General features: G+C 44.6%; 1 protein-coding gene across 1 annotated transcript in view; it reads right to left on the minus strand.

The window, feature by feature from the left end:
* Positions 1-370: 370 nt before the first annotated feature.
* LOC129820672 (neurexophilin-2-like) overlaps positions 371-23,841 on the minus strand; it is a 147,780-nt gene continuing 124,309 nt past the window's right edge. Inside the window, exon 3 of the mRNA XM_055877509.1 lies at positions 371-15,820. Coding sequence (XP_055733484.1) covers positions 15,047-15,820 — 774 coding nt within the window. The 3' untranslated portion in view covers positions 371-15,046. The remainder of the gene's footprint in view (positions 15,821-23,841) is intronic.

Raw genomic sequence — 23,841 nt, forward strand, 5'->3', positions numbered from 1 at the left:
GACAGAACATGGTAGTGTAGAGGGTTCCTGATGGACAGAACAGAACATGGTAGTGTAGAGAGGGTTCCTGATGGACAGAACAGAACATGGTAGTGTAGGGGGTTCCTGATGGACAGAACAGAACATGGTAGTGTAGAGAGGGTTCCTGATGAATAGAACATGGTAGTGTAGAGAGGGTTCCTGATGGACAGAACAGAACATGGTAGTGTAGAGGGTTCCTGCACGGGAGATATAATGTATTGAGGCTATCACCTCTCTTCTGGACACATCTAGCAAATCATAGAAATGTATACTTTAAAAACATTCATACCATTAATACAAATCTTCATAGTTTATAGTAAGCAGAACCAATTCCATCGCACTCTGTGTACCAAGTTCAATTCATGTTTAATGTCATAAAAACCGAAGTAAATTTTACAAACAATTTTTACATTTAATTTTAATTAAATAATCCCTATTAAAGTAAATAGTTTTAAATTAACATTTCAGTTACCCAATGCACATAACATAACTTACAGAACAATAACTAACTAGAAACCAGAGAAAGCAAATAATCAATAGTCTAATCATTTAATCTCTGCAACAAATAGCAACGTTGCTACATCTACTAGATGTTACTGGCAAACACCAAAACTAAGGAACAATGAATATCTATATTATACATTAATGGAAAATAGAAAGAAATTGACATTTATTTTTAAGCCATATGTAAACTCGTACAGTTTTATCTTTGCTGAAACATACACATATTGAACAATTCACATGGATTAGAACTAAAACATTAACATAGATTAACTTAGATTCAGTTCGCTCATAATACAGTTCTTGTCATTTGTAAAATATTATAGTTTAAATTACAGTTAAGACATCAGAAACATAATGCTTTCTTTCCAACTCAACCTACATGTCTTTGACTCCAGTGATTGACATACATTACATGAGGTGAGAGGCTGTAGCAGCCTCTGGATATGAGCCAACATGACTGGACATTTCATATATTTGGAACCATAGAATCCTAATGATCTGTTCCAAATGTCCTCATAGGTCTTAAAACATCACAGTACGGAGCAGAGCATTCCATTTGGCTGCTGGAGAGCAAGAAGACCGCCAGCTCTGCTTAAACCATTGACAACTGTGTTCCGTTTTCAAGGGATTGTTAAACATTTTTTAAGACCTTTATTTAACACGGCAAGTCAGTTAAAGAACAAATTCTTATTTACAATTACGGCCTAGGAACAGTGGGTTAACTGCCTTGTTCAAGAGTAGAACGACACATTTTTACCTTGTCAGCTCGGGGATTCAATTTAGCAACCTTTCGGGTACTGGCCCAACGCTCTAACCACTAGGCTACGTGCCTCCCCAACGCTCTAACCACTAGGCTACCTGCCGCTCTAACCACTAGGCTACGTGCCTCCCCAACGCTCTAACCACTAGGCTACCTGCCGCCCCAACACTCTAACCACTAGGCTACCTGCCGCACCAACGCTCTAACCACTAGGCTACCTGCCTCCCAAACGCTCTAACCACTAGGCTACCTCCCGCCCCAACGCTCTAACCACTAGATTATCTGCCTCCCCAACTCTCTAAAAACTAGGTTACCTCCCACCCCAACGCTCTAACCACTAGGCTACCTCCCGCCCCAACGCTCTAACCACTAGATTATCTGCCTCCCCAACTCTCTAACCACTAGGTTACCTCCCACCCCAACGCTCTAACCACTAGGCTACCTGCTGCTCTAACCACTAAGCTACCTCCCGCCCCAAGGCTCTAACCACTAGGCTACCTGCTGCTCTAACCACTAGGCTACCTCCCGCCCCAATAATCAACTACCCGTCTGATTATTCCACATTTAGCTCTCTCAGAGTTATACTGTAAGTATCTGCATGCTGTTCGTGATCAGTAACATCAGTTGATCATGTAGTTTCAGATACCTGAGGGTAGCCTATCCATTTGGCATGTAGCTAACTAAGAATGTAGCTAACTCAGAGATTAGGCTTTTGGAAAGACCTTGACATCAGCAAGTCCTCGTCCTGGTAAAGTTGTCAGTCGGACTTCTGTCATCACCACTATAGATGGCAAGCAAATCAAGTTCAAGTTTATCCCCAGAACGTTAGCTCGTTAACCAGCCATATTGATCCGATCTGTTATTAGCTAGCTAGCCAATTTGACGTGATACATCAATCAATGATGCCTATCATGTCTGTCAGCAGCAATCGTGACTAAACACTTAAAAAACAATGTTGAAAAGTGGATCATGTTAGCTAACTTTGCTAGGTAGGCCTACGTTGGTTGGAGAAAGAAGTACAGTAGGTCTATTTACCTCTGTTTAGCCTGTAACAAGTTTATACCGGTAGCTTGTAAATATTATCAGCTAACTACATCGGTAAAATGAGTCCTTCTGCTGCTTGACAGGAAGAGCCCACAAAAGACGGGAAATGAACCTAAACCACTCATTCTTGTCGGGAATAGGTAACTTTTATTTTATATCACTCAAATATCCAATCATTGGTGGCCAATATTGAGAGATATGGTCAGCCTACCCTTACGTATCTGAAACGACCATGAACAGTTACTGCTGTATAACTGATACAGCAGAATGTAGAATTATCTGACATTTTGTGTTTCTATGCTCTTCCAGAGGTGATGATCCCGAACGCTCTGCACCTGATTGTGACGTTTTATTGATAACATATTCTAACCATTCTAAACATTCTAGCCAGTCTAAGGGTCGTTCCATTAAATGAGTGCCCTGTGATTATTTTAAGTAGAAATCGTGTGGAAATATCGAATTTTAAAAGCCTGTTTTATTAAATGAAGTGCCCTTTAATAAAACCCGCTGGGCACAGACGTCTATTCAATGTCTATTCCACATTGTTTGAATGTAATTTCACTGAAATGATGTGGAAAGTGAGTTGATTCAGCCAGTGTACACCCAGTTGGAAACCACATGGAAATTCAATACATCTGATTTTTTTTAAATATATGAATAAAGACTTGCTAAAGTGCCAGTGACATGTCCCTCTGTACGCCTTCTGTAACTTCGAGGGTTACCTAACCCTAACCCTAACCCTAACCCTCACCCTAACCCTCACCCTAAAGTGCCAGTGACATGTCCCTCTGTACGCCTTCTGTAACTTCGAGGGTTACCTAACCCTAACCCTAACCCTAACCCTAAAGTGCCAGTGACATGTCCCTCTGTACGCCTTCTGTAACTTCGAGGGTTACCTAACCCTAACCCTAACCCTAACCCTAAAGTGCCAGTGATGTCCCTCTGTACGCCTTCTGTAACTTCGAGGGTTACCTAACCCTAACCCTAACGCTAACCCTAAAGTGCCAGTGATGTCCCTCTGTACGCCTTCTGTAACTTCGAGGGTTACCTAACCCTAACCCTAACCCTAACCCTAACCCTCACCCTAACCCTAACCCTAACCCTAAAGTGCCAGTGATGTCCCTCTGTACGCCTTCTGTAACTTCGAGGGTTACCTAACCCTAACCCTAACCCTCACCCTCACCCTCACCCTCACCCTCACCCTAACCCTAAAGTGCCAGTGATGTCCCTCTGTACGCCTTCTGTGACTTCTAGGAAGATGTCACCCCACTATCCCCAAAATGTCTAAATGTTCAGCATCATCGTAAAGCCCTAGTTATTTTATGTTGCTTTGACAGTCATTTCTGCTGATGTATTATTTAATGTGATTAGTGATTCATTTCAAGGTTTAAAAAAAAGTCCCTAATTTTAAGGTCAACCCTGTTACGTGGACTGAACTCTCGTTTTAATCCTTAAGTCTGTTGACACATCCGTGCGTAAATCTAAGTAACATAATAAAACCCATCAAAATCTGTCAGTTTAAACTGGAGACATCAGGTTGTTGTCATCCGCTCTCAGTCCACCCATCCGCTCTCAGTCCACCCATCTGCTCTCAGTCCACCCATCCGCTCTCAGTCCACCCATCCGCTCTCAGTCCACCCATCTGCTCTCAGTCCACCCATCTGCTCTCAGTCCACCCATCCGCTCTCAGTCCACCCATCTGCTCTCAGTCCACCCATCTGCTCTCAGTCCACCCATCCGCTCTCAGTCCACCCATCTGCTCTCAGTCCACCCATCTGCTCTCAGTCCACCCATCTGCTCTCAGTCCACCCATCTGCTCTCAGTCCACCCATCTGCTCTCAGTCCACCCATCTGCTCTCAGTCCACCCATCTGCTCTCAGTCCACCCATCCGCTCTCAGTCCACCCATCCGCTCTCAGTCCACCCATCCGCTCTCAGTCCACCCATCCGCTCTGAGTCCCCCCATCCGCTCTCAGTCCACCCATCCGCTCTCAGTCCACCCATCCGCCTATGTCGACCTCTTCAGCTGTGTTGCTCACACCATGAGCCACCCTGAAGCGTCTGAACGGTTTGGCCTACAAAACTAGTATGACTCCTCTATGGAAAGGGGAGACTCTGAAGGTTATGACTCCTCTATGGAAAGGGGAGACTCTGAAGGTTATGACTCCTCTATGGAAAGGGGAGACTCTGAAGGTTATGACTCCTCTATGGAAAGGGGAGACTCTGAAGGTTATGACTCCTCTATGGAAAGGGGAGACTCTGAAGGTAACCCATACATGACTCCTCTATGGAAAGGGGAGACCCTGAAGGTAACCCATACATGACTCCTCTATGGAAAGGGGAGACTCTGAAGGTAACCCATACATGACTCCTCTATGGAAATGGGAGACTCTGAAGGTAACCCATACAAACCAATGGAAGTATGAAGATACTTTTGTTGGCACAAAACTAAGGGGTTAAATATGTCCTGAGCTTTCTTATATCTCCTAGACGTAGGACAAACACTTCATAATCTTATTCCTTCTGATTTATTTTTGGACTGTCTTTTTTCCATTTATGAATGCGTAACTCAATACATTTCTATGGGCTATAGCAGTAAATATTTCATTTTGATACCTAAAGGGGTCCTACAATTCAAAATGAAATAGCTAAATGATCCATTGTATGAACATCTTAAAACAATTCCATATGTTAGCTTAGTATTTTTTTCTTTAACCTCTTGAGATGGGAAAACGTGTTTTTTTAAATTAACAGAATGTTAATTAATGACAGAATGTTAAAATTAGGTGAAACAAAATGTACTTTTTTTACACTTTTCAAAAGGAACCCAATTGATGGAACGACCCCTAAACATTCTAACCACATGATCTAAACATCCAATTAAAAACCAGAACACTTTGGAGCGTCTGAATTGTCAGACGGACATTGAGGAAGAGTTGGCGCTTGTGTTTTTATCAGATGGGTTAAGAGAGCGAGGATCTGTCTTTGTGATTATTTTCAGCGTGTTTTGAGTTTGGAGAATTACCTGTCAAGTGCATGTGTGTCCTTAAGAGCAGCAGTTTAACATCAGGACTACCCCACACAACTCCTGTAATATCTCACAATATCTCCAGTTTATCTCTGCTCCATGATCACTAGCATGTTATCATTCCAGAAGAGGAGAATTTTAACTTTGAGCATTTGAGTTTTCTCTGTCACATAGAGTAAATGATAATTATCCTCTCTAATTAATGTTAATGGAAGCCATGAAGAGTCAGGCTGAGTGTCAGGAAGAGCCAGGAGGTGTCCGGACCGTGACAAAGTGATGTTAACAGCCTGCCAGCTTCACTAAACACTCCTGTTTCTATATATCTGTCCTTTATCTTCTATTGTTATCAGACACCTCTCCTATAACTCCTATTGTTATATACACTACCGTTCAAAAGTTTGGGGTCACTTAGAAATGTCCTTGTTTTTGAAAGAAAAGCACATTTTTTGTCCATTAAAATAACATAAATTTGATCAGAAATACAGTGTAGACATTGTTAATGTTGTAAATGACTATTGTAGCTGGAAACGGCTGATTTTTTATGGAATATCTACATGGGCGTACAGAGGCCCATTATCAGCAACCATCACTCCTGTGTTCCAATGGCACGTTGTGTTAGCTAATCAAAGTTTATCATTTTAAAAGGCTAATTGATCATTAGAAAACCCTTTTGCAATTATGTTAGCACAGCTGAAAACTGTTGTTTTGATTAAAGAAGCAATAAAACTGGCCTTCTTTAGACTAGATGAGTATCTGGAGCATCTGCATTTGTGGGTTCGATTATAGGCTCAAAATGGCTTCAAACAAAGACCTTTCTTCTGAAACTCCTCAGTCTATTCTTGTTCTGAGAAAGGAAGGCTATTCCATGCGAGAAATTGCCAAGAAACTGAAGATCTCGTACAACGCTGTGTACTACTCCCTTCACAGAACAGCGCAAACTGGCTCTAACCAGAATAGAAAGAGTGGGAGGCCCCGGTGCACAACTGAGCAAGAAGACAAGTACATTCGAGTGTCTAGTTTTAGAAACAGACACCTCACAAGTCCTCAACTGGCAGCTTCATTAAATAGTACCCGCAAAACACCAGTCTCAACGTCAACAGTGAAGAGGCGACTCCAGGATGCTGGCCTAATGGATTATCTACAGTGAGCTCCAACAGTATTGGGACAGTGACACGTTTCGTTGTTTTGTCTCTGTACTCCAGCATTTTTGGATTTGAAATGATACAATGACTCTGAGGTTAAAGTGTAGACTAGAAATTAATGGTCAATAATATATTGTGTTATTTTGGAGTAACTTTTATTGTAAAGAAGAATAGAATCTGTTTCTAAACACCTACATTAATGTGGATGTTACCATGATTACGAATAATCCTGATAGAATCGTGATTAATGAGGAGTAAGAAAGTACAAATATCATACCCCCAAGATATGCTAACCTCTCACCATTACAATAACAGGAGACGTTAGCATTTTTTGTGGTTATTCTATTTATGCCCCTAACTTTCTCACTCAAGTGTTTGTCAAGTAAACTGGTCATCTCTGTATACCCGTCGCAAGTCCCACTGGTTGATGCTTATTTATAAAACCCTCTTAGGCCTCACTCCCCCCTATCTGAGATATCTACTGCAGCCCTCATCCTCCACATACAACACCCGTTCTGCCAGTCACATTCTGTTAAAGGTCCCCAAAGCACACACATCCCTGGGCCGCTCGTCTTTTCAGTTTGCTGCAGCTAGCGACTGGAACGAGCTGCAACAAACACTCAAACTGGACAGTTTTATGTCCATCTCTTCATTCAAAGACTCAATCATGGACACTCCTACTGACAGTTGTGGCTGCTTTGCGTGATGTATTGTTGGTTCTACCTTCTTGCCCTTTGTGCTGTTGTCTGTGCCCAATAATGTTTGTACCATGTTTTGTGCTGCTACCATGTTGTGCTGCAGCCATGTTGTTTTGCTACCATGTTGTTGTCATGTTGTGTTGATACCATGCTGTGTTATATGTTGCTTGCCTTGCTATGTGGTTGTCTTGGGTTTCTCTATATGTAGTGTTGTCTCTCTAGTCGTGATGTGTGTTTTGTCCTATATTTTATTTATTTATGTTTAATACCAGCCACTGTCACCAGCCTTTTGCCTTTTAGTAGGCCGTCATTGTAAATAAGAATTTGTTCTAAAAATAGATAAAAATTAATAAACAAAGTGTTTAGAAACAAATTCTATTCTTATTTAAAATAAAATGGACTCCAAAACGCCATTATTTAACTGTTCATTTCTATTGGCCACAACATAATATGAAACACATCCAAAGCAAACAGCAAATGTGTAGTCACAAGCTTAATGTACCAAATACTTAACATTTTACTACTTTTATACATAAAGTGAATTTGTCCCAATACTTTTGGTCACCTAAAATGGGGGGGGGGGACTATGTACAAAAAGTGCTGTAATTTCTAAAAGATTCAACCAATATGGATGACAATAGAAATGAAAGATGATAGTCTATATTTTAACATCATAGTCATTGTATCGTTTCAAATCCAAAGTCCTGAAGAGCCAAAACACCAGCACTGTCCCAAAACGTTTGGAGCTCACTGTATCTGTCCCTTCTGTTATCAGGCACCTGTCCAGGATTGATACAATGGTATCATTTTACCCAAACAGTCAGCATGGTGTATTAAAGAAGAAATAGGAACAAAAAACTAGCAAATGTTTGCTTGAACTTGAAATTCTCCTAAGAGAATCAAAATTCCCTTTTTTTGAAATGCCTTCGAGATGATAGAATATTTAGATATTTAACAAGCCTAGGAAGTGATTTGATGTTAGCATTGTTGTATAGGTCTGCAGGGTGTCATGTGGTCGTGAGAGCCCGTGGTCTACCCCAATACCACACATCTGGACTGTTCTAATTGGCTGGGATTTACTGAGAACACGTGGAGGTGATGAGGAGGAACAGAGGGGTCGTCATGTGGTCAACCAGAGTTGGTCGTCATAACAGAACCAGAGTTGGTCGTCATAACAGAACCAGGGTTGGTCGTCATAACAGAACCTGGGTTGGTCGTCATAACAGAACCTGGGTTGGTCGTCATAACAGAACCTGGGTTGGTCATACTAACAGGACCTGGGTTGGTCGTCATAACAGAACCAGGGTTGGTCGTCATAACAGAACCTGGGTTGGTCGTCATAACAGAACCTGGGTTGGTCGTCATAACAGAACCTGGGTTGGTCATCATAACAGAACCTGGGTTGGTCGTCATAACAGAACCAGGGTTGGTCGTCATAACAGAACCTGGGTTGGTCGTCATAACAGAACCTGGGTTGGTCGTCATAACAGAACCAGGGTTGGTCGTCATAACAGAACCTGGGTTGGTCGTCATAACAGAACCAGGGTTGGTCGTCATAACAGAACCTGGGTTGGTCGTCATAACAGAACCAGGGTTGGTCGTCATAACAGAACCAGAGTTGGTCGTCATAACAGAACCTGGGTTGGTCGTCATAACAGAACCTGGGTTGGTCGTCATAACAGAACCTGGGTTGGTCGTCATAACAGAACCTGGGTTGGTCATACTAACAGGACCTGGGTTGGTCGTCATAACAGAACCTGGGTTGGTCGTCATGACAGAACCTGGGTTGGTCGTCATAACAGAACCAGGGTTGGTCGTCATAACAGAACCTGGGTTGGTCGTCATAACAGAACCAGGGTTGGTCGTCATAACAGAACCTGGGTTGGTCGTCATAACAGAACCTGGGTTGGTCGTCATAACAGAACCTGGGTTGGTCATCATAACAGAACCAGGGTTGGTCGTCATAACAGAACCTGGGTTGGTCGTCATAACAGAACCTGGGTTGGTCATCATAACCCTGGTTCTGTTAGTATGACCAACCCTGGTTCTGTTAGTATGACCAACCCTGGTTCTGTTAGTATGACCAACCCTGGTTCTGTTAGTATGACCAACCCTGGTTCTGTTAGTATGACCAACCCTGGATATTGGATATTGTAACCAGGGTTGGTGATATTGTAACCAGGGTTGGTGATATTGTAACCAGGGTTGGTGATATTGTAACCAGGGTTGGTGATATTGTAACCAGGGTTGGTGATATTGTAACCAGGGTTAGTGATATTGTAACCAGGGTTAGTGATATTGTAACCAGGGTTGGTGATATTGTAACCAGGGTTAGTGATATTGTAACCAGGGTTAGTGATATTGTAACCAGGGTTGGTGATATTGTAACCGGGGTTAGTGATATTGTAACCAGGGCTAGTGATATTGTAAACAGGGTTGGTGATATTCTGATCAGACTAACTCTAAGGGAGATCCATTGACATGCTTACAGACTGGATCAGCCAGTGGAGGAGTAGGGAGTGTCATTATGGTAGTTGTAGTCCAGCAGACCTTCAGCCAGTGGAAGAGTAGGGAGTGTCATTATGGTAGTTGTAGTCCAGCAGACCTTCAGCCAGTGGAGGAGTAGGGAGTGTCATTATGGTAGTTGTAGTCCAGCAGACCTTCAGCCAGTGGAGGAGTAGGGAGCGTCATTATGGTAGTTGTAGTCCAGCAGACCTTCAGCCAGTGGAGGAGTAGGGAGTGTCATTATGGTAGTTGTAGTCCGGGCAGACCTTCAGCCAGTGGAGGAGTAGGGAGTGTCATTATGGTAGTTGTAGTCCAGCAGACCTTCAGCCAGTGGAGGAGTAGGGAGTGTCATTATGGTAGTTGTAGTCCAGCAGACCTTCAGCCAGTGGAGGAGTAGGGAGTGTCATTATGGTAGTTGTAGTCCAGCAGACCTTCAGCCATTGGAGGAGTAGGGAGTGTCATTATGGTAGTTGTAGTCCAGCAGACCTTCAGCCAGTGGAGGAGTAGGGAGTGTCATTATGGTAGTTGTAGTCCGGGCAGACCTTCAGCCAGTGGAGGAGTAGGGAGTGTCATTATGGTAGTTGTAGTCCAGCAGACCTTCAGCCATTGGAGGAGTAGGGAGTGTCATTATGGTAGTTGTAGTCCAGCAGACCTTCAGCCAGTGGAGGAGTAGGGAGTGTCATTATGGTAGTTGTAGTCCAGCAGACCTTCAGCCAGTGGAGGAGTAGGGAGTGTCATTATGGTAGTTGTAGTCCGGGCAGACCTTCAGCCAGTGGAGGAGTAGGGAGTGTCATTATGGTAGTTGTAGTCCGGGCAGACCTTCAGCCAGTGGAGGAGTAGGGAGTGTCATTATGGTAGTTGTAGTCCAGCAGACCTTCAGCCAGTGGAGGAGTAGGGAGTGTCATTATGGTAGTTGTAGTCCAGCAGACCTTCAGCCAGTGGAGGAGTAGGGAGTGTCATTATGGTAGTTGTAGTCCAGCAGACCTTCAGCCATTGGAGGAGTAGGGAGTGTCATTATGGTAGTTGTAGTCCAGCAGACCTTCAGCCAGTGGAGGAGTAGGGAGTGTCATTATGGTAGTTGTAGTCCGGGCAGACCTTCAGCCAGTGGAGGAGTAGGGAGTGTCATTATGGTAGTTGTAGTCCAGCAGACCTTCAGCCATTGGAGGAGTAGGGAGTGTCATTATGGTAGTTGTAGTCCAGCAGACCTTCAGCCAGTGGAGGAGTAGGGAGTGTCATTATGGTAGTTGTAGTCCGGCAGACCTTCAGCCAGTGGAAGAGTAGGGAGTGTCATTATGGTAGTTGTAGTCCAGCAGACCTTCAGCCAGTGGGAGAGTAGGGAGTGTCATTGTGGTAGTTGTAGTCCAGCAGACCTTCAGCCAGTGGAGGAGTAGGGAGTGTCACTATGGTAGTTGTAGTCCAACAGACCTTCAGCCAGTGGAGGAGTAGGGAGTGTCATTATGGTAGTTGTAGTCCGGGCAGACCTTCAGCCAGTGGAGGAGTAGGGAGTGTCATTATGGTAGTTGTAGTCCAGCAGACCTTCAGCCAGTGGAGGAGTAGGGAGTGTCATTATGGTAGTTGTAGTCCAGCAGACCTTCAGCCAGTGGAGGAGTAGGGAGCGTCATTATGGTAGTTGTAGTCCAGCAGACCTTCAGCCAGTGGAAGAGTAGGGAGTGTCATTATGGTAGTTGTAGTCCAGCAGACCTTCAGCCAGTGGAGGAGTAGGGAGTGTCATTATGGTAGTTGTAGTCCAGCAGACCTTCAGCCAGTGGAGGAGTAGGGAGTGTCATTATGGTAGTTGTAGTCCAGCAGACCTTCAGCCAGTGGAGGAGTAGGGAGTGTCATTATGGTAGTTGTAGTCCAGCAGACCTTCAGCCAGTGGAGGAGTAGGGAGTGTCATTATGGTAGTTGTAGTCCAGCAGACCTTCAGCCAGTGGAGGAGTAGGGAGTGTCATTATGGTAGTTGTAGTCCAGCAGACCTTCAGCCTGTGGAGGAGTAGGGAGTGTCATTATGGTAGTTGTAGTCCGGGCAGACCTTCAGCCAGTGGGAGAGTAGGGAGTGTCATTATGGTAGTTGTAGTCCAGCAGACCTTCAGCCAGTGGAGGAGTAGGGAGTGTCATTATGGTAGTTGTAGTCCAGCAGACCTTCAGCCAGTGGAGGAGTAGGGAGTGTCATTATGGTAGTTGTAGTCCAGCAGACCTTCAGCCAGTGGAGGAGTAGGGAGTGTCATTATGGTAGTTGTAGTCCGGGCAGACCTTCAGCCAGTGGAGGAGTAGGGAGTGTCATTATGGTAGTTGTAGTCCAGCAGACCTTCAGCCAGTGGAGGAGTAGGGAGTGTCATTATGGTAGTTGTAGTCCAGCAGACCTTCAGCCAGTGGAGGAGTAGGGAGTGTCATTATGGTAGTTGTAGTCCGGGCAGACCTTCAGCCAGTGGAGGAGTAGGGAGTGTCATTATGGTAGTTGTAGTCCAGCAGACCTTCAGCCAGTGGAGGAGTAGGGAGTGTCATTATGGTAGTTGTAGTCCAGCAGACCTTCAGCCAGTGGAGGAGTAGGGAGTGTCATTATGGTAGTTGTAGTCCGGGCAGACCTTCAGCCAGTGGAGGAGTAGGGAGTGTCATTATGGTAGTTGTAGTCCAGCAGACCTTCAGCCAGTGGAGGAGTAGGGAGTGTCATTATGGTAGTTGTAGTCCAGCAGACCTTCAGCCAGTGGAGGAGTAGGGAGTGTCATTATGGTAGTTGTAGTCCAGCAGACCTTCAGCCAGTGGAGGAGTAGGGAGTGTCATTATGGTAGTTGTAGTCCAGCAGACCTTCAGCCAGTGGAGGAGTAGGGAGTGTCATTATGGTAGTTGTAGTCCAGCAGACCTTCAGCCATTGGAGGAGTAGGGAGTGTCATTATGGTAGTTGTAGTCCAGCAGACCTTCAGCCAGTGGAGGAGTAGGGAGTGTCATTATGGTAGTTGTAGTCCGGCAGACCTTCAGCCAGTGGAAGAGTAGGGAGTGTCATTATGGTAGTTGTAGTCCAGCAGACCTTCAGCCAGTGGGAGAGTAGGGAGTGTCATTGTGGTAGTTGTAGTCCAGCAGACCTTCAGCCAGTGGAGGAGTAGGGAGTGTCACTATGGTAGTTGTAGTCCAGCAGACCTTCAGCCAGTGGAGGAGTAGGGAGTGTCATTATGGTAGTTGTAGTCCAGCAGACCTTCAGCCAGTGGAGGAGTAGGGAGTGTCATTATGGTAGTTGTAGTCCAGCAGACCTTCAGCCAGTGGAGGAGTAGGGAGTGTCATTATGGTAGTTGTAGTCCAGCAGACCTTCAGCCAGTGGAGGAGTAGGGAGTGTCATTATGGTAGTTGTAGTCCGGGCAGACCTTCAGCCAGTGGAGGAGTAGGGAGTGTCATTATGGTAGTTGTAGTCCAGCAGACCTTCAGCCAGTGGAGGAGTAGGGAGTGTCATTATGGTAGTTGTAGTCCAGCAGACCTTCAGCCAGTGGAGGAGTAGGGAGTGTCATTATGGTAGTTGTAGTCCGGGCAGACCTTCAGCCAGTGGAGGAGTAGGGAGTGTCATTATGGTAGTTGTAGTCCAGCAGACCTTCAGCCAGTGGAGGAGTAGGGAGTGTCATTATGGTAGTTGTAGTCCAGCAGACCTTCAGCCAGTGGAGGAGTAGGGAGTGTCATTATGGTAGTTGTAGTCCGGGCAGACCTTCAGCCAGTGGAGGAGTAGGGAGTGTCATTATGGTAGTTGTAGTCCAGCAGACCTTCAGCCAGTGGAGGAGTAGGGAGTGTCATTATGGTAGTTGTAGTCCAGCAGACCTTCAGCCAGTGGAGGAGTAGGGAGTGTCATTATGGTAGTTGTAGTCCAGCAGACCTTCAGCCAGTGGAGGAGTAGGGAGTGTCATTATGGTAGTTGTAGTCCAGCAGACCTTCAGCCAGTGGAGGAGTAGGGAGTGTCATTATGGTAGTTGTAGTCCAGCAGACCTTCAGCCATTGGAGGAGTAGGGAGTGTCATTATGGTAGTTGTAGTCCAGCAGACCTTCAGCCAGTGGAGGAGTAGGGAGTGTCATTATGGTAGTTGTAGTCCGGCAGACCTTCAGCCAGTGGAAGAGTAGGGAGTGTCATTATGGTAGTTGTAGTCCAGCAGACCTTCAGCCAGTGGGAGAGTAGGGAGTGTCATTGTGGTAGTTGTAGTCCAGCAGACCTTCAGCCAGTGGAGGAGTAGGGAGTGTCACTATGGTAGTTGTAGTCCAGCAGACCTTCAGCCAGTGGAGGAGTAGGGAGTGTCATTATGGTAGTTGTAGTCCGGGCAGACCTTCAGCCAGTGGAGGAGTAGGGAGTGTCATTATGGTAGTTGTAGTCCAGCAGACCTTCAGCCAGTGGAGGAGTAGGGAGTGTCATTATGGTAGTTGTAGTCCAGCAGACCTTCAGCCAGTGGAGGAGTAGGGAGTGTCATTATGGTAGTTGTAGTCCAGCAGACCTTCAGCCAGTGGAAGAGTAGGGAGTGTCATTATGGTAGTTGTAGTCCGGGCAGACCTTCAGCCAGTGGAGGAGTAGGGAGTGTCATTATGGTAGTTGTAGTCCAGCAGACCTTCAGCCAGTGGAGGAGTAGGGAGTGTCATTATGGTAGTTGTAGTCCAGCAGACCTTCAGCCAGTGGAAGAGTAGGGAGTGTCATTATGGTAGTTGTAGTCCGGGCAGACCTTCAGCCAGTGGAGGAGTAGGGAGTGTCATTATGGTAGTTGTAGTCCAGCAGACCTTCAGCCAGTGGAGGAGTAGGGAGTGTCATTATGGTAGTTGTAGTCCAGCAGACCTTCAGCCAGTGGAGGAGTAGGGAGTGTCATTATGGTAGTTGTAGTCCGGGCAGACCTTCAGCCAGTGGAGGAGTAGGGAGTGTCATTATGGTAGTTGTAGTCCAGCAGACCTTCAGCCAGTGGAGGAGTAGGGAGTGTCATTATGGTAGTTGTAGTCCAGCAGACCTTCAGCCAGTGGAGGAGTAGGGAGTGTCATTATGGTAGTTGTAGTCCGGGCAGACCTTCAGCCAGTGGAGGAGTAGGGAGTGTCATTATGGTAGTTGTAGTCCAGCAGACCTTCAGCCAGTGGAGGAGTAGGGAGTGTCATTATGGTAGTTGTAGTCCAGCAGACCTTCAGCCAGTGGAGGAGTAGGGAGTGTCATTATGGTAGTTGTAGTCCAGCAGACCTTCAGCCAGTGGAGGAGTAGGGAGTGTCATTATGGTAGTTGTAGTCCAGCAGACCTTCAGCCAGTGGAGGAGTAGGGAGTGTCATTATGGTAGTTGTAGTCCAGCAGACCTTCAGCCAGTGGAGGAGTAGGGAGTGTCATTATGGTAGTTGTAGTCCAGCAGACCTTCAGCCAGTGGAGGAGTAGGGAGTGTCACTATGGTAGTTGTAGTCCGGGCAGACCTTCTGCACCAGTTTGTAGTCCACGCTGTAGAAGGCGATGTAGATGCAGATGACTTTAAAGGGCTTGGAGCAGAGCCAGGAGACGTGGCTTTGTGTCTGTTCCTGGTAACACACCTTGGAGGAGTCGAAGCTGCACAGAGCCGTCTTCTTGTTGCGGTCCGTCTTCTCATACTCGATACGACAGTTGAAAGCTTTAGAGTCTTTTGTCTCCAGTGTGGACTGCTGAGCCATCTCAAACTCCACCACTTTAGACGGCGGCACCAGACTCACCGACACGTTCCCCAGGCCGGTGGAGTTATGGCGGAAGTAGACACTGAACGTTCCGTTACCGTGGTCCACGATCTTCCCGGTGATCAGCAGGTTAAGCTTGATGGTCTTAATGTTGGAGTGGAAGTCTCCCCAGCCAAACATCTTCTTGAACTTGCCTGTCTTGACGATGGGTCGTCGCTTGGCTCTGACCTGGCTGGCCTGAACATCTGTCTGGTTGGATAACCAATCCCAGAAGTCCTCCATGTTCTCTAGGTATGTCATGTCCCTGATGGGGTTGTGTTTAAGGCTGGGGGGCCCGACGGCTCCAGGGACCCCCCTAGCGAATAGCCTCAGGGGGTTGAGGACTCTGGGACTGGCTCCGCTGGGGGAGAACTTCTCCTCATGGTCCCCCTCCTCCCACTCTATCAGCTCTGTCTCTGGGAACTGCATCTGGACCTTCCTGCACCACACCTACAGAGGAAACACAGAGAGATACAGGAAGAGAAAGTTAGAGGACATGACCTATACAATGTACTATACCACTACTGTAATATTCAAACATCAGAGCGACTGGATGCATAAAATAATATAAAACACATTAAAGCCACATTCTGTAATTTCTTCAGTTATTTAAAAATAGGGGCACAATCTGCATACACCGAAAGGTTGCAATTATGTGGATGTTTGTCTATTTTTCCACTACTATTCCACTTTATGACCTACTATATCACCACTTACAGAAAATTAAACTAAATCCACTATGATATGTCCTCCTATATATTATTGGATTTAAAGTGTTCCGCTGTAAGTATTCGTCCTAATCTAGACATAACACTTTACTCAGCAGTGATCCTCTCTACCTCACAGCCTCTGCTTCAGGAGTGGTTCCCTGGTCCAGTCTAGATACAGTTTAATCATAAGACATTGTAATAAGCTGTTAGGTGTTAGCAGTAATTAGCTAGCAGGGACCGGAGGCCTGGACTCACTGGCTGGTTGCACCAGATGTGAAGCTTTAAAAAGGCTGTTTCAAATCTAACACGAGCTCTACTGTATTTCGACCTAATTATAACTTCAGCTGTAAGCTCAATTGAAGCCTATGTGTTCACAGCGAACAAACTAGACACGTTGTCTACGACCATTACACAGTGTTAAAACGTTGTCTGGTTATCTTTCAGAAAATAAAATGTCTACAATGATATTGTAGAGCGTTTCATATAATATATAGCAGCAGGAAAATATTTATTGTTTTGCCTATTTTTATTGAACATACTGTACTCTGACTTGAGAGGAAACTAAATGTATTCTTCATGTTCAGTAAAATGCTCAGGTGAGGATTGGACAAGATTAGCATCATGGAAATGAGAGAAACATCTAAGGCTGATGAACAACTGGGGAAATTGCTGTGACAACAAGGAGGATAGCAAATACAGAGAGAAATGTGAACTTGAAAGCCTGCGTTGACACAATATATCTCCCTCTCCTCTCTATCTTCCTTCTTTCTCTCCCTCTCCTCTCTCCCTCTCTATTCTCTCTCTCCCTTCTCTCTCTCCCTCCTTCTCCCTCTCCCTTCCCTCTCCAATATTTCTCCCTCTTCCTTCTCTCTCTCCCTTATTTCTCTCCCTCTCTCTCCCTCTCTTTCTCCCCCTTCTCTCTCTCCCTCTCCTCTCTCCCTCTCACTTCTCTCTCTCCCTTCTCTCTCTCCCTCCTTCTCCCTTCCCTCTCCCTCTCCAATCTTTCTCCCTCTCACTTCTCTCTCTCCCTTATTTCTCTCTCTCCCTCTCTCTCCCTCTCCTCTCTCTCTCCCTTATTTCTCTCCCTCTCTCTCCCTCTCTCTCCCTCTCCTCTCACTCTCCCTCTCTTTCTCCCCCTTCTCTCTCTCCCTTTCTTTCTCCCCCTCTCTCTCCCTCTCCTCTCTCTCTCCCCCTCTTTCTCCCCTCTCTCTCTCCCTCTCTCTCCCTCTCCTCTCTCTCTCCCTCTCTTTCTCCCCCTTCTCTCTCCCTCTCCTCTCTCTCTCCCTTCTCTTGGCGCTGTATGAGACACAACATGCTGTTGTATAATGTGTTGGTGAAGCTGTGAAGCCCTGAACAGTCACATGGAAAGAAGAGGCAATCATTTAGACTTCAAAACTGAGAAAGAAAAAAAAAACTGCCAGGCAAGGTCTGATGAAGGAGAAACACAAAAGCTTCTTAATTAAGATTGGTTAATCGGAGCTGCTATGCTGATTGGTTAAGCAGAGGAAGCCGCTATGCTCCAGGCATTCCAGGGCGACGTGGCTTAAAACAGACACTATTATCATAATAAGCCCCGATTTATGAAGTTGAAAACACAAGACCTCATTCCAAGTGTTCAAAGCTCAGAGATTAACTGCCAGGGTTGGGATGTGCCTGTGGAAGAGACCATGGAAACAAGACCTAATTCCAAGTGTTCAAAGCTCAGAGATGACTGCCAGTGTTGGCAGTCATCTCTGACTGACTTTCTTCTCACTGTTCTCTTTATATGTTACTATAAGAACCTAATGTAACACAAACTATATCATACAACCTATAACACACCATCTTATCACACAAACTATAACACACCATCTTATCACACAACCTATAACACACCATCTTATCACACAACCTATACCACACCATCTTATCACACAACCTATACCACACCATCTTATCACACAACCTATACCACACAATCTATACCACACCATCTTATCACATAACCTATACCACACCATCTTATCACACAACCTATACCACACCATCTTATCACACAACCTATACCACACCATCTTATCACACAACCTATACCACACCATCTTATCACACAACCTATAACACACCATCTTATCACACAAACTATACCACACCATCTTATCACACAACATATACCATGCCATCTTATCACACAACCTATACCACGCCATCTTATCATACAACCTATACCACACAATCTATACCACACCATCTTATCACACAACCAATACCATGCCATCTTATCACACAACCTATACCACACCATCTTATCACACTCTATACCATGCCATCTTATCACACAACCTATACCACACCATCTTACCACACAATCTATAACATGCCATCTTATCACACAACCTATACCACACCATCTATACCACACCATCTTATCACACAATATATACCACACCATCTTATCACACAACCTATACCACACCATCTATACCACACCATCTTATCACACAACCTATACCACCCAATCTTATCACACACTCTATACCACTCCATCTTATCACACAATCTATACCCCTCCATCTTATCACACTCTATACCACTCCATCTTATCAAACAACCTATACCACACCATCTTATCACACAATCTATACCACACCATCTTATCACACAACCTATACCACACAATCTATACCACACCATCTTATCACACAATCTATACCACACAATCTATAACATGCCATCTTATCACACAACCTATACCACACAATCTATACCACACCATCTTATCACACAACCTATACCACAGAATCTATACCATGCCATCTTATCACACAACCTATACCACACCATCTTACCACACAATCTATACCATGCCATCTTATCACACAACCTATACCATGCCATCTTATCACACAACCTATACCACACCATCTTACCACACAATCTATAACATGCCATCTTATCACACAACCTATACCACACCATCTATACCACACCATCTTATCACACAATATATACCACACCATCTTATCACACAACCTATACCACACCATCTATACCACACCATCTTATCACACAACCTATACCACCCAATCTTATCACACACTCTATACCACTCCATCTTATCACACAATCTATACCCCTCCATCTTATCACACTCTATACCACTCCATCTTATCAAACAACCTATACCACAGAATATATACCATGCCATCTTATCACACAATCTATACCACACCATCTTATCACACAATCTATACCACACCATCTTATCACACAACCTATACCACACCATCTTATCACACAATCTATACCCCTCCATCTTATCACACAATCTATACCACACCATCTTATCACACAATCTATACCCCTCCATCTTATCACACAATCTATACCACACCATCTTATCACACAACCTATACCACACAATCTATACCACACCATCTTATCACACAACATATACCACACAATCTATACCCCTCCATCTTATCACACAACCTATACCCCTCCATCTTATCATACAACCTATACCACACAATCTATACCCCTCCATCTTATCATACAACCTATACCACACAATCTATACCACTCCATCTTATCACACAATTGATACCGCTCCATCTTATCACACAATCTATACCACACCATCTTATCACACTCTATACCACTCCGTCTTATCACACAACCTATACCACACGATCTATACCACGCCATCTTATCACACAATCTATACCACACGATCTATACCACGCCATCTTATCACACAATCTATACCACACAATCTATACCACTCCATCTTATCACACAACCTATACCCCTCCATCTTATCAAACAATCTATACCTCTCCATCTTATCACACAACCTATACCCCTCCATCTTATCATACAACCTATACCACTCCATCTTATCACACAACCTATACCCCTCCATCTTATCAAACAATCTATACCTCTCCATCTTATCACACAATCTATACCTCTCCATCTTATCACACAATCTATACCTCTCCATCTTATCACACAACCTATACCCCTCCATCTTATCAAACAATCTATACCTCTCCATCTTATCACACAACCTATACCCCTCCATCTTATCATACAACCTATACCACTCCATCTTATCACACAACCTATACCCCTCCATCTTATCAAACAATCTATACCTCTCCATCTTATCACACAATCTATACCCCTCCATCTTATCATACAACCTATACCACACAATCTATACCACACAATCTATACCATACCATCTTATCACACAACCTATACCACACAATCTATACCACACAATCTATACCACACAATCTTATCACACAACCTATACCACACAATCTATACCCCTCCATCTTATCATACAACCTATGCCACACCATCTATACCCCTCCATCTTATCACACAACCTATACCACACAACCTACAGTTGAAGTCTGAAGTTCACATACACCTTAGCCAAATACATTTAAACTCAGTTTTTCACAATTCCTGACATTTAATCCTAGTAAAAGTTAAATGGTCTTAGGTCAGTTAGGATCACCACTTTATTTTAAGAATGTGAAATGTCAGCATAATAATAGTAGATAATAGTATAGAGACTGATTTATTTCAGCATTTATTTCTTTCATCACATTCCCAGTAGGTCAGATGTTTACGTACACTCAATTAGTATTTAGTAGCATTGCCTTAAAATTGTTTAACTTGGGTCAAACGTTTCAGGTAGCCTTCCACAAGCTTGAATTCTGGCCCATTCCTACTGACAGAGCTGGTGTAACTGAGTCAGGTTTGTAGGCCTCCTTGCTCGCACACGCTTTTTCAGTTCTGCCCACAAATTTTCTATAGGATTGAGGTCAGGGCTTTGTGATGGCCACTCCAATACCTTGACTTTGTTGTCCTTAAGCCATTTTGCCACAACTTTGGAAGTATGCTTGGGGTCATTGTCCATTTGGGAGACCCATTTGCGACCAAGCTTTAACTTCCTGACTGATGTCTTGAGATGTTGCTCAATATATCCACATAATTGTCCATCCTCATGATGCCATCTATTTTGTGAAGTACACCAGTCCCTCCTGCAGCAAAGCACCCCCACAACATGATGCTGCCACCCCCGTGCTTCACGGTTGGGATGGTGTTCTTCGGTTTGCAAGCCTCACCCTTTTTCCTCCAAACATAACGATGGCCATTATGGCCAAACAGTTCTATTTTTGTTTCATCAGATCAGAGGACATTTCTTCAAAAAGTACGATCTTTGTCCCCATGTGCAGTTGCAAACCGTAGTCGGGCTTTTTTATGGTGGTTTTGGAGCAGTGGCTTCTTCCTTGCTGAGCGGCCTTTCAGGTTATGTCAATATAGGACTCGTTTTGCTGTGGATATAGATACTTTTGTACCTGTTTCCTCCAGTATCTTCACAAGGTCGTTTGCTGTTGTTCTGGGATTGATTTGCACTTTTCGCACCAAAGTACGTTAATCTCTAGGAGACAGAACGCGTCTCCTTCCTGGGCGGTATGACAGCTGCGTGGTCCCATGGTGTTTATACTTGCGAACTATTGTTTGTACAGATGGACGTGGTACCTTCAGGCATTTGGAAATTGCTCCCAAGGATGAACCAGACTTGTGGAGGTCTACAAAAAAAATTCTGAGGTCTTGGCTGATTTCTTTTGATTTTCCCATGATGTCAAGCAAAGAGGCACCGAGTTTGAAGGTAGGCCTTGAAATACATCCACAGGTACACCTCCAATTGACTCAAATGATGTCAATTAGCATTTCAGAAGCTTCTAAAGCCATGACATCATTTGCAGGAATTTTCCAAGCTTTTGAAAGGCACAGTCAACTTAGTGTATGTAAACTTCTGACCCACTGGAATTGTGATACAGTGAATTATAAGTGAAATAATCTGTCTGTAAACAATTGTTGCAAACATTACTTGTGTCATGCACAAAGTCGATGTCCTAACTGACTTACCAAAACTATAGTTTGTTAACAAGAAATTTGTGGAGTGGTTGAAAAAACTAGTTTTAATGACTCCAACCTAAGTGTATGTAAACTTCCGATTTCACTATAGATTGTGTGGATTTGGTTGTGTGATATAGATTGTGTGATATAGGTGGTGTGATATATGTTGTGTGATATAGATTGTGTGATATAGGTGGTGTGATATATGTTGTGTGATATAGATTGTGTGATATAGGTGGTGTGATATAGATTGTGTGATAAGATGGTGTGATATAGGTGGTGTGATATAGGTGGTGTGATATAGGTGGTGTGATATAGATTGTGTGATATAGGTGGTGTGATATAGATTGTGTGATAAGATGGTGTGATATAGGTGGTGTGATTTAAATTGTGTGATATAGGTGGTGTGATATAGGTTGTGTGATATAGATTGTGTGGTAAACGAGTCCAAAATCGTAACCTTAATGGCCGCTCAGCAAGGAAGAAGCCACTGCTCCAAAACCGCCCCCCAAAAAATCCAGACTGCTGTCTGCAACTGCACATGGGGACAAAGATTGTAATTTTTGGAGAAATGTCCACTGGTCTGATGAAACAAAAATATGACTGTTTGGCCACAATGACCATCATTATGTTTGGAGGAAAAAGGGGGACGCTTGCAAGCTGAAGAACACCATCCCAACCATGAAGCTGCCTGTTTAACAATCTGATGGCCTTGAGATAGAAGCTGTTTTTCAGTCTCTCGGTCCCAGCTTTGATGCACCTGTACTGACCTCGCCTTCTGGATGATAGTGGGGTGAACAGGCAGTGGCTCGGGTGGTTGTTGTCCTTGATGATCTTTTTGGCCTTCCTGTGACAGTGGGTGGTGTAGGTGTCCTGGAGGGCAGGTAGTTTGCCCCCGGTGATGCGTTGTGCAGATCTCACTACCCTCTGGAGAACCTTGCGGTTGTGGGCGGAGCAGTTGCCGTACCAGGCGGTGATACAGCCCGACAGGATGCTCTCGATTGTGCATCTGTCAAAGTTTGTGAGTTTTTTCTGTGACAAGCCAAATTTCTTCAGCCTACTGAGGTTGAAGAGGCGCGTTTTTTTTTTCTTTAACGAGTCCGATGAGCCCAACGTAAAAGACATACTGCTTTCCCGGGAACAGGCCCAAATCTCCCTCATTTGCGTGAAGAGAAGGAGAAAAAGAGGGCGGAGGTCGGGCTGCCTTTTGTAGGTGGTCAAATAAACCCCCACTGCCCTCCGTTCTACTAGCTAATGTGCAATCATTGGAAAATAAAATTGATGACCTTCGAGGAAGATTAAACTACCAACTGGACATTAAAACTGTAATATCTTATGCTTCATGGAGTCGGGGCAGAACGACGACATTATCAACATACAGCTGGCTGGTTATACGCTGTATCGGCAGGATAGAACAGCGTAAGACAAGTTCTCCCTCGCTCTCCCTCGCTCTCAAAAGCTCACCTGCCTTCTATGCACGCTTCGAGGCAAATAACACTGATACATGCATGAGAGCACCAGCTGTTCTGGACGACTGTGTGATCACTCTCTCCGCAGCCGATGTGAGTAAGTCCTTTAAACAGGTCAGCACTCACAAGGCCGCAGGGCCAGACGGATTAACAGGACATGCACTGCGAGCATGCGCTGATCAACTGGCAAGTGTCTTCACTGACATTTTCAACCTCTCCCTGTCCGAGTCTATAACACCAAAATGTTTAAAGCAGACCACCATAGTCCCTGTGCCCAAGAACACTAAGATAACCTGCCTAAATGACTAACAACCCGTAGCACTCATGTCTCTAGCCATGAAATGCTTTGAAAGGCTGGTCATGGCTC

The sequence above is a fragment of the Salvelinus fontinalis genome, chromosome 23, assembly GCF_029448725.1.
Source record: "Salvelinus fontinalis isolate EN_2023a chromosome 23, ASM2944872v1, whole genome shotgun sequence".
NCBI lineage: Eukaryota > Metazoa > Chordata > Actinopteri > Salmoniformes > Salmonidae > Salvelinus > Salvelinus fontinalis.